The following is a 12,646-nucleotide window of genomic DNA, read 5'->3' on the forward strand; positions in this document are numbered from 1 at the left end:
AAAGGCAGGAACCTAGGAAAAAACCTAGAGAGGAACCAGGCTATGGGGGGTGGCCAGTCCTCTTCTGGCTGTGCCAGGTGGAGATTATGGTGCGTCACTTGAGTGGGTTGAGTCACTGATGTGATCTTCCTGTCTGGGTTGGCGCCCCCCCTTGGGTTGTGCCGTGGCGGAGATCTTTGTGGGCTATACTCAGCCTTGTCTCAGGATGGTAAGTTGGTGGTTGAAGATATCCCTCTAGTGGTGTGGGGGCTGTGCTTTGGCAAAGTGGGTGGGGTTATATCCTGCCTGTTTGGCCCTGTCCGGGGGTGTCATCGGATGGGGCCACTTTGTCTCCTGACCCCTCCTGTCTCAGCCTCCAGTATTTATGCTGCAGTAGTTTATGTGTCGGGGGGTAGGGTCAGTCTGTTATATCTGGTGTATTTCTCCTGTCTTATCCGGTGGTGTCCTGTGTGAATTTAAGTATGCTCTCTTTCTTTCTCTCTTTCGGAGGAGGACCTGAGCCCTAGGACCATGCCTAAGGACTACCTGGCATGATGACTCCTTGCTGTCCCCAGTCCACCTGGCCATGCTGCTGCTCCAGTTTCAACTGTTCTGCCTGCGGCTATGGAACCCTGACCTGTTCACCAGACGTGCTACCTGTCCCAGACCTGCTGTTTTCAACTCTCTAGAGAGAGCAGGAGTGGTAGAGATACTCTTAATGATCGGCTATGAAAAGCAAACTGACATTTACTCCTGAGGTGCTGACTTGCTGCACCCTCGACAACTACTGTGATTATTATTATTTGCCCCTGCTGGTCATTTATGAACATTTGAACATCTTGGCCATGTCCTGTTATAATCTCCACCCAGCACAGCCAGAAGAGGACTGGCCACCCCACATAGCCTGGTTCCTCTCTGTTTCTTCCTAGGTTTTGGCCTTTCTAGGGAGTTGTTTGGGGTTTTAGGCTGGGTTTCTGTACAGCACTTTGAGATATCAGCTGATGTAAGAAAGACTATATAAATACATTTGATTTGATTATAACATATTATAAAGTGTTATCTTGTGAGACCGGGTAAATCCAGGTACGATGGACCCAGGTAAATCCAGGTACGATGGACCCAGGTAAGTCCAGGTACGATGGACCCAGGTAAGTCCAGGTACGATGGACCCAGGTAAGTCCAGGTACGATGGACCCAGGTAAGTCCAGGTACGATGGACCCAGGTAAGTCCAGGTACGATGGACCCAGGTAAGTCCAGGTACGATGGACCCAGGTAAGTCCAGGTACGATGGACCCAGGTAAGTCCAGGTACGATGGACCCAGGTAAGTCCAGGTACGATGGACCCAGATAAGATGGACCAGGTAAGTCGATGGACCCAGATAAGTCCAGGTACGATGGACCCAGATAAGTCCAGGTACGATGGACCCAGATAAGTCCAGGTACGATGGACCCAGATAAGTCCAGGTACGATGGACCCAGATAAGTCCAGGTACGATGGACCCAGATAAGTCCAGGTACGATGGACCCAGATAAGTCCAGGTACGATGGACCCAGATAAGTCCAGGTACGATGGACCCAGATAAGTCCAGGCACGATGACCCCAGATAAGTCCAGGTATGATGGACCCAGATAAGTCCAGGTACGATGACCCAGATAAGTCCAGGTATGATGGACCCAGGTAAGTCCAGGTATGATGGACCCAGATAAGTCCAGGTATGATGGACCCAGATAAGTCCAGGTATGATGACCCAGATAAGTACAGGTATGATGGACCCAGATAAGTACAGGTATGATGGACCCAGATAAGTACAGGTATGATGACCCAGGTAAGTCCAGGTAAAAATAAGAAGTTGTTTCTCCATCTCACCTGTCTCACACGGTTGATCTTCTTCTCGTCTGACTCAGAGATATACAGGATGCCATTGTGAGAGACGGCGAGAGCGTTGGCCGCCTCCAGGGTGGCGTGGACGGCCACCTTGCTGACCAGGAAGTGATCCAGGCCGGGCACCTGGCAGTGCATGGGCCTCCCTGCCACGATACGCACCTGGTGGTTGCAATTCACATTTGAATCATTTAAATGTACCAGACGGTCTAACACTCTTATCCAGAGGGAATTACAATCAGTGCATTCAACTAAGGTCAGTGCATTCAACTAAGGTCAGTGTATTCAACTAAGGTCAGTGTATTCAACTAAGGTCAGTGTATTCAACTAAGGTCAGTGCATTCAACTAAGGTCAGTGCATTCAACTAAGGTCAGTGTATTCAACTAAGGTCAGTGTATTCAACTAAGGTCAGTGTAAGGTCAGTGTATTCAACTAAGGTCAGTGTATTCAACTAAGGTCAGTGTATTCAACTAAGGTCAGTGTATTCAACTAAGGTCAGTGTATTCAACTAAGGTCAGTGTAAGGTCAGTGTATTCAACTAAGGTCAGTGTATTCAACTAAGGTCAGTGTATTCAACTAAGGTCAGTGTAAGGTCAGTGTAAGGTCAGTGTATTCAACTAAGGTCAGTGTATTCAACTAAGGTCAGTGTATTCAACTAAGGTCAGTGTATTCAACTAAGGTCAGTGTAAGGTCAGTGTATTCAACTAAGGTCAGTGTATTCAACTAAGGTCAGTGTATTCAACTAAGGTCAGTGTATTCAACTAAGGTCAGTGTATTCAACTAAGGTCAGTGTATTCAACTAAGGTCAGTGTAAGGTCAGTGTATTCAACTAAGGTCAGTGTATTCAACTAAGGTCAGTGTATTCAACTAAGGTCAGTGCATTCAGCTAAGGTCAGTGTATTCAACTAAGGTCAGTGTATTCAACTAAGGTCAGTGTATTCAACTAAGGTCAGTGTATTCAACTAAGGTCAGTGTATTCAACTAAGGTCAGTGTATTCAACTAAGGTCAGTGTATTCAACTAAGGTCAGTGTAAGGTCAGTGTATTCAACTAAGGTCAGTGTATTCAACTAAGGTCAGTGTAAGGTCAGTGTATTCAACTAAGGTCAGTGTATTCAACTAAGGTCAGTGTAAGGTCAGTGTATTCAACTAAGGTCAGTGTAAGGTCAGTGTATTCAACTAAGGTAAGTGTATTCAACTAAGGTCAGTGTATTCAACTAAGGTCAGTGTATTCAACTAAGGTCAGTGTAAGGTCAGTGTATTCAACTAAGGTCAGTGTAAGGTCAGTGTATTCAACTAAGGTCAGTGTATTCAACTAAGGTCAGTGTATTCAACTAAGGTCAGTGTAAGGTCAGTGTATTCAACTAAGGTCAGTGTATTCAACTAAGGTCAGTGTATTCAACTAAGGTCAGTGTAAGGTCAGTGTATTCAACTAAGGTCAGTGTATTCAACTAAGGTCAGTGTATTCAACTAAGGTCAGTGTATTCAACTAAGGTCAGTGTATTCATCTAAGGTCAGTGTAAGGTCAGTGTATTCAACTAAGGTCAGTGTATTCAACTAAGGTCAGTGTATTCAACTAAGGTCAGTGTAAGGTCAGTGTATTCAACTAAGGTCAGTGTATTCAACTAAGGTCAGTGTATTCAACTAAGGTCAGTGTATTCAACTAAGGTCAGTGCATTCAACTAAGGTCAGTGTATTCAACTAAGGTCAGTGCATTCAGCTAAGGTCAGTGTATTCAACTAAGGTCAGTGTAAGGTCAGTGTATTCAACTAAGGTCAGTGTATTCAACTAAGGTCAGTGTATTCAACTAAGGTCAGTGTATTCAACTAAGGTCAGTGCATTCAACTAAGGTCAGTGTATTCAACTAAGGTCAGTGTATTCAACTAAGGTCAGTGTAAGGTCAGTGTAAGGTCAGTGCATTCAACCTACGTCGGTAAAACAACCACATATCACAATATTTTCAAGTAAAGTCTAGTACAATACAGTCTAGTACAATACATTCTAGTACAATACAGTCTAGTATAATACAGTCTAGTATAATACAGTCTAGTATAATACAGTCTAGTATAATACAGTCTAGTATAATACAGTCTAGTGTTTTGTTTCCTCACCTGGTGGTTCTCAGAGATCTGCAGTACCACATTGTTATCCAGAACATACAGAGAGTTATCCATGGGACTGACAGCCAGGTCTGTGGGCCACTCCAGACGTACCTACAGAGGAACAGACACACAACATACAGAGAGTTATCCATGGGACTGACTGAGAGGTCAACAACAGACAGTAGAGATGTGATAAGAGGTGAGTGGACCAATATACACCTGAGGGGAGACAGACAGACAGACAGACAGACAGACAGACAGACAGACAGACAGACAGACAGACAGACAGACAGACAGACAGACAGACAGACAGACAGACAGACAGACAGACAGACAGACAGACAGACAGACAGTGTACAGACAGACAGACAGACGGTCAGACGCATTCAGACCTCGTCAGAAAACAGACCACATATCACAATATTTTCAAGTAAACAGTCTAGTACAATACAGTCTAGTACAACAGACAGACAGACAATACAGACTAGTATAATACAGACAGATAATACAGTCTAGACAATACAGTCTAGTGTTTTGTTTCCTCACCAGACACAGACAGACAGACTGACAGTACAGACAGACAGACAGACAGACAGACAGACAGACAGACAGCCAGACAGACAGACAGACAGACAGACAGACAGAACAGACAGACAGACAGACAGACAGACAGACAGACAGACAGACAGACAGACAGACAGACAGACAGACAGACAGACAGACAGACAGACAGACAGACAGACAGACAGACAGACAGACAGACAGACAGACAGACAGACAGACAGACAGACAGACAGACAGACAGACAGACAGACAGACAGACAGACAGACAGACAGACAGACAGACAGACAGACAGACAGACAGACAGACAGACAGGACAGAGACCATGTGAGGACAGGTGCTTCAGGTCCAAAACTGAAAGCATGTTTGTATCGATCAATACATTTTTCACATTCATTTGAGAGGGAAACAAAAGCCTGGAGGGGGGCAACAAGAGTTGTTGAGAAGCATTTATAGGACTGGTAGATAGCTGGATGTTTTCAACACTATCTCATAACAGCTCCACAGGCCTGGGAGCTCATTTAGGGAGGAGATGTACTATAGCCACACCTCAGCCCTCCACCCCTCACAGTGGATGTCTCTCTCAGCTGTGGGTCATTCATTTGTTAATGGAAAAACACGGCGGGAGGTAAAGTCCTTGAAGAGAAAATGGAGGACTACACCCCCCCCCCCCCACCACCACCACGTCCAAACCCCCCCCACCACCACCACCATGATTCCTCATCCTACACCTGGGAAATAGAAAGGGCTTTTCTCGATGCCCGGACAGCCTATCACGAGGGCTGGATGTTTCCTCATCCTACACCTGGGAAATAGAAAGGGCTTTTCTCGATGCCCGGACAGCCTATCACGAGGGCTGGATGATTCCTCATCCTACACCTGGGAAATAGAAAGGGCTTTTCTCGATGCCCGGACAGCCTATCACGAGGGCTGGATGATTCCTCATCCTACACCTGGGAAATAGAAAGGGCTTTTCTCGATGCCCGGACAGCCTATCACACGAGGGCTGGATGATTCCTCATCCTACACCTGGGAAATAGAAAGGGCTTTTCTCGATGCCCGGACAGCCTATCACACGAGGGCTGGATGATTCCTCATCCTACACCTGGGAAATAGGACAAAGCAGGATCAAATTACCTTGCAATTACAACACCTGAGTAACCTTTCATAGTGGGTTGGTTAATACAATGTTCACAAACCTCCAACCTGAGTGGGGAGCCATCCCTAAAGTATCAACTAATATATTAACATAGTGGTAAATTATGTTATGAACTTGGCTTCGTCAAAACAGAAATCCACACTCAATTTATTTAGAGAATACTTGGAAGGGTATTTTATAGACTGTGTATAACAACAACAACAACAACCACAAAGGGAAGGTGAAAATCCTGCAGAATTCAACACTGTGAGAGACAGTATACATCACGGTGACTGTCTATAGAGGAAGATACAGGGTTTTTGATTTGGTCACAAAGTGGGTTCAACCTTCAACTGACAATAGTTGAAACAATACATCAGCAAAAAAACATAGATGAAAAACTTAAAATCGCTGACTTGTGGATTAAAATGGCCCGGGGGAAATTGTTTCTAACTGATAAATGTGAAATAAGCTCAGGATGCCACGTTAAATTCCACTTCACAAGCTGATGCCAACAGCTCTGCCCTGCCTGCCTTCTACAAGCCTCCAGCCTCCAATAAAAACACAGAGAGCAAGGCCTCCCCAACCAATCCCCTTCCCCCCATCCCAACCCCTTCCCCCCAACCCATCCCCTTCCCCCATCCCAACCCCTTCCCCCCAACCAATCCCCCCATCCCCCCCATCCCAACCCCAACATAAATAGCTAGACCTCCCCAACCCATCCCCTTCCCCCATCCCAACCCCCAACATAAATAGCTAGGCCTCCCCAACCCATCCCCTTCCCCCATCCCAACCCCAACATAAATAGCTAGGCCTCCCCAACCAATCCCCTTCCCCCATCCCAACCCCAACATAAATAGCTAGGCCTCCCCAACCAATCCCCCCTTTCCGCAATCGCAACCTCAACATTAAGAGCAAGGCCTCCCCAACCCATCCCCTTCCCCCATCCAAACCCCAACATAAATAGCTAGGCCTCCCCAACCCAATCCCCTTCCCCCAACTCCAACATAAATAGATAGACCTTCCCCCAACCCCAACATAAATAGATAGACCTTCCCCCAACCCCAACATAAATAGATAGACCTTCCCCCAACCCCAACATAAATAGATAGACCTTCCCCCAACCCCAACATAAATAGATAGACCTTCCCCCAACATAAATAGATAGACCTTCCCCCAACCCCAACATAAATAGATAGACCTTCCCCCAACCCCAACATAAATAGATAGACCTTCCCCCAACCCCAACATAAATAGATAGACCTTCCCCCAACCCCAACATAAATAGATAGACCTTCCCCCCAACCCCAACATAAATAAATAGACCTTCCCCCCAACCCCAACATAAATAAATAGACCTTCCCCCCAACCCCAACATAAATAAATAGACCTGCCCACTGGGATTTTGCTCATTCTTCAAGGTAAAACTTCTCCAGCTCCTTCAAGTTGGATGGGTTCCACTTGTGTACAGCAATCTTTAAGTCATACCACAGATTCTTAACTGGATTTAGGCCATTCCAAGACATTTAAATGTCTTAAACTACTAAAGTGTTACTTTAGCAGTATGCTTAGGGTCATTGTCCTGTTGGAAAGGTGAACCTCTGACAACATGATGCTGCCACCACCATGCTTTACTGTGGGGATGGTGTCTCTGGGTGATGCGAGGTGTTGGGTTTGCGCCAGACATAGCGTTTTCCTTAATGGCCAAAAAGCTCAATTTTAGTCTCTTCTGACCAGAGTACCTTCTTCCATATGTTTGGGGAGTCTCCCACAGTACCTTCTTCCATATGTTTGGGGAGTCTCCCACAGGCCTTTTGGTGAACACCAAACATGTTATTTTCTTTTCTGGCCACTCTCCTTCTGGCCACTCTCCTTCTGGCCACTCTCCTTCTGGCCACTCTCCTTCTGGCCATTCTCCTTCTGGCCATTCTCCTTCTGGCCATTCTCCTTCTGGCCATTCTCCTTCTGGCCATTCTCCTTCTGGCCATTCTCCTTCTGGCCATTCTCCTTCTGGCCACTCTTCCGTAAAGCCCAGCTCTGTGGAGTGTACAGCTTAAAGTGGTCCTATGGACAGATACGCCAATCTCCGCTGTGGAGCTTTGCAGCTCCTTCAGGGTTATCATTGGTCTCTTTGTTGCTTCTCTGATTAATGCCCTCCTTGCTTTGTCTGTGAGTTTTGGTGGGCGGCCCTCTCTTGGCAGGTTTGTTGTGGTGCGATATTCCTTCAATTTTTTAATAATGGATTTAATGGTGCTCTGTAGGATGTTCAAAGTTTCTAATATTTTTTATAACCCAACCCAGATCTGTACTTCTCCACAACTTTGTCCCTGACCTGTTTGGAGAGCTTCTTGGTCTTCATAGTGCCGCTTGCTTAGTGGTGTTGCAGACTCTGGGGCCTTTCAGAACAGGTGTATATATACACTGAGATCATGTGACAGATCATGTGACACTTAAATTGCACACAGGTGGACTTTATTTAACTAATTGAAGGTTGCACCAGATCTTATTTAATGGCTTCATAGCAAAAGGGGATAATAAATATGCATGGACCACTTTTCCGTTTTTTGAAACAAGTAATTTTTTAAATTTCACTTCACCAATTTGGACTATTTTGTGTATGTCCATTACATGAAATCCAAATAAAAATATATTTAAATTACAGGTTGTAATGCAACAAAATAGGAAAAATGCCAAAGGGGGTGAATACTTTTCCAAGGCATTGTAAATAGCTAGGCCTACCCCCTAATCCCAACGTAAATATCTAGACCTTCCCCCAACCCAACCCCAACATAAATAGCTAGGTCTCCCCCCAACCCAAACCCAAAATAAATAGCAAGGCCTTCCCAGAACCCCAACATAAATAGCTAGACCTTCCCCCAACCCAACCCCAACATAAATAGCTAGGTCTCCCCCCAACCCAAATCCAAAATAAATAGCAAGGCCTTCCCAGAACCCCAACATAAATAGCTAGACCTTCCCCCAACCCAACCCCAACATAAATAGCTAGGTCTCCCCCCAACCCAAACCCAAAATAAATAGCAAGGCCTTCCCAGAACCCCAACATAAATAGCAAGGCCTTCCCCCAACCCCAACATAAATAGCAAGGCCTTCCCCCAACCCCAACATAGTTCCAAACGGTACCCTATTCCCTATGGTCCCTGGTCAGACCTAGCACACTACATAGGAGTAGGGTGCCGTTGTGGCCGCAGCTTCATTCTCCCAACACAGCAGGTCCCAGGAAAACACTTCCTGGAGAATGTTCGCCGACCGATGACATGCGTCGGCTGAGGTATACCCAGCCACACATCCCTCATTTTGGGGGAGCAATCAGTTCTGTCTTGACTCAAACTTTGTGCTCAGTCATCATTCCCAGCCTCTGGGCTGCTTTCAGATCTCCTTGCTAGGTCTGGCATGGCACCCTATTCCCTATGCAGGCCCTGGTCAAAGGCAGTGCACTATTTAGGGAATAGGGTGCCATTTCAACCAGCACTGAGCTGGGGACATCCTATAACCATTCTCCCTCCTCAAGCACTCCAGACAGAGGGAATTTATACAGTAAGACATAGGTTGGCGCCCGCGTAGGGAATAAGGTGCCATTTGGGATGCATCCCTACACTACCTCTAGGTACCTCTGTTCCCCCTCTACTCTTCTCTCTCCTGATCCTCTCTTATGCTCACCACAAACATGACAGACAGAGACAGAAACAGACAGACCGACAGACACACCGACAGACCGACTGACAGACAGACAGACAGCGAGACAGTCAGAGAGAGAAACAGACAGACAGATACAGACAGACAGACAGACAGACAGACAGACAGACAGACAGACAGACAGACAGACAGACAGACAGACAGAGACAGAAACAAACAGACAGCGAGACAGACAGCGAGACAGACAGAGGCAGACAGTGAGACAGACAGAGCAGAAAATGTATTGACTCTGGGAATAAGAGGAGGACGAGGAGGAGAAAGAGGGGAGGATTTAACATTTCTTAAAACCTATTTCCTGTCAACACTGGTGGTTGAATATTTAATGAGTGTGGAGGTGGCGAGGCAGAGGAAGCTGATGAGGCTCAGGAGAGATGAGATGGTATATGCTGCCAGGCTGGCTGAAAAGGGTTTTCATACCGACAGACCGCCCAGAGATGAGTGATGAGAGGGATCGTTCTCCAGCCCCTCTTCCTCTCTTCACACATTCTGTAACCCAACATTCTGTAACACCCCGCACCACCTACCCCCTGACTACAACCTTAGACAGCAACACAGGGACAGACGGTCACTAAAACTGAACCCTTTAAAACCATCTAGTTGTATTAGTAACTCTCTGGGTGATGAACTCCCTCTGAAACCATCTAGTTGTATTACAACTTTCTGGGTGATGAACTCCCTCTGAAACCATCTAGTTGTATTATAACTCTCTGGGTGATGAACTCCCTCTGAAACCATCTAGTTGTATTATAACTCTCTGGGTGATGAACTCCCTCTGAAACCATCTAGTTGTATTTTAACTCTCTGGGTGATGAACTCCCTCTGAAACCATCTAGTTGTATTAGTAAATTCTCTTGTTTGACAATAGCCTGGCCGTTCACCATGAGCTTTTCCTCCAGATTCTGCTCTTATCAATGTGATGCTTGTCTAGAGAAAATAAGTAAACCTTCACTCTGTCTGAATACCCTGTCTGAGTACCCTGTCTGAATACCCTGTCTGAATACCCTATCTGAATACCCTGTCTGAGTACCCTGTCTGAATACCCTGTCTGAATACCCTGTCTGAATACCCTATCTGAATACCCTGTCTGAGTACCCTGTCTGAATACTCTGTCTGAATACCCTGTCTGAATACTCTGTCTGAGTACCCTGTCTGAGTACCCTGTCTGGATACCCTGTCTGAATACCCTGTCTGAGTACCCTGTCTGGATACCCTGTCTGAATACCCTGTCTGAGTACCCTGTCTGAGTACCCTGTCTGAATACCCTGTCTGAGTACACTGTCTGAATACCCTGTCTGGATACCCTGTCTGGATACTGTGTCTGAATACCCTGTCTGAATACCCTGTCTGAATACCCTGTCTGGATACCCTGTCTGGATACTGTGTCTGAATACTGTTCTGCATCTGAAATGGCACCCTATTTACTATATAGTGCACTACTATTGAACAAAGCTCTATGAGCCCTGTGTAAAAGTAGTGCACTACTATTGAACAAAGCCCTACGAGCCATGTGTAAGCGTAGTGCACTACTATTGAACAAAGCCCTACGAGCCCTGTGTAAACGTAGTGCACTACTATTGAACAAAGCCCTATGAGCCCTGTGTAAAAGTAGTGCACTACTATTGAACAAAGCCCTACGAACCCTGTGTAAAAGTAGTGCACTACTATTGAACAAAGCCCTACGAGCCCTGTGTAAAAGTAGTGCACTACTATTGAACAAAGCCCTACGAGCCCTGTGTAAAAGTAGTGCACTACTATTGAACAAAGCCCTACGAGCCCTGTGTAAAAGTAGTGCACTACTATTGAACAAAGCCCTACGAGCCCTGTGTAAAAGTAGTGCACTACTATTGAACAAAGCCCTACGAGCCCTGTGTAAAAGTAGTGCATCAGATTTGAACTGAACTAAACGAGCGCCATCATTGTCACAACAGTCTTGATAAAGCGTTCTGTAACACCCTTGAAGTGGGAACGTGCTAATGCAATCTTGATCCAGGACATGATTTTCCCTGCTATATAACTTTGAACTCAGCAGAGGACTGGGGGAGAATGTTTATTTTCAAAACAAGACTTCAAGACCATAGACCCCTAGCGCCTTTGTAAAAACACATTAACGAGATTTCTCGCCGGAGTCAAACTATTAACCTTGTGGATAACAACAACAAAAACGGTTAGGAAAACAGAGGCCTAATTCGAAAGGCAAACACACAGCGTAGGGAAGAGGAGAGAAAAGACCAGTGGTGATTGGACCAAACACAGTAAAGACCAGTGGTGATTGGACCAAACACAGTAAAGACCAGTGGTGATTGGACCAAACACAGTAAAGACCAGTGGTGATTGGACCAAACACAGTAAAGACCAGTGGTGATTGGACCAAACACAGTAAAGACCAGTGGTGATTGGACCAAACACAGTAAAGACCAGTGGTGATTGGACCAAACACAGTAAAGACCAGTGGTGATTGGACCAAACACAGTAAATACCAGTGGTGATTGGACCAAACACAGTAAAGACCAGTGGTCATTGGACCAAACACAGTAAAGACCCGTGGTGATTGGACCAAACACAGTAAAGACCAGTGGTGATTGGACCAAACACAGTAAAGACCAGTGGTGATTGGACCAAACACAGTAAAGACTAGTGGTGATTGGACCAAACACAGTAAAGACCAGTGGTGATTGGACCAAACACAGTAAAGACCAGTGGTGATTGGACCAAACACAGTAAAGACCAGTGGTGATTGGACCAAACACAGTAAAGACCAGTGGTGATTGGACCAAACACAGTAAAGACCAGTGGTGATTGGACCAAACACGTTCCAATAGCCAGATAAGACCAGAGGTCATTGGACCAAACACAGTAAAGACCAGAGGTCATTGGACCAAACACGTTCCAATAGAAAGATAAGACCAGAGGTCATTTGTCACGAATCTCGCCGAAGATGGTGCCTCTTCCTGTTCGGGCGGCGCTCGGCGGTCGTCGTCGCCGGCCTATTAGCTGCCATCGATTCCCTTTCCGTTTGTTTCTGTTTATTGGGTTTAATTGGGTACACCTGTTTTGAGTTAGTGTTGTTTATAGGCTATTTAAGGGCACTAGGCCCGCTGGGTATTTGTGCGGCCTTGTTCTCTGTTATTTTTGGTGTTGGTGTATAAGTGTTATCTCATTATTTTCCAGACAGTTTTAGTCCTGTGTATTTTGGACGGGTGGTTTCTTACGCCCTAGTGTTGGCATGTCCATGTCTCCGCTGTCGTTGGAGTAAATAGATTCACGTAGGA

General features: G+C 45.8%; 1 protein-coding gene across 1 annotated transcript in view; it reads right to left on the bottom strand.

The window, feature by feature from the left end:
* The window catches only part of tenm4 (teneurin transmembrane protein 4), a 377,083-nt gene that overhangs the window by 125,686 nt on the left and 238,751 nt on the right, over positions 1-12,646 (bottom strand). The window contains exons 17-18 of the mRNA XM_065024153.1: positions 3,973-4,074; positions 1,848-2,024 (exon numbers count right to left, since the gene is read on the bottom strand). Coding sequence (XP_064880225.1) covers positions 1,848-2,024; positions 3,973-4,074 — 279 coding nt within the window. The remainder of the gene's footprint in view (positions 1-1,847; positions 2,025-3,972; positions 4,075-12,646) is intronic.

The sequence above is a fragment of the Oncorhynchus nerka genome, linkage group LG11 (genome assembly GCF_034236695.1).
Source record: "Oncorhynchus nerka isolate Pitt River linkage group LG11, Oner_Uvic_2.0, whole genome shotgun sequence".
NCBI classification, from domain to species: domain Eukaryota; kingdom Metazoa; phylum Chordata; class Actinopteri; order Salmoniformes; family Salmonidae; genus Oncorhynchus; species Oncorhynchus nerka.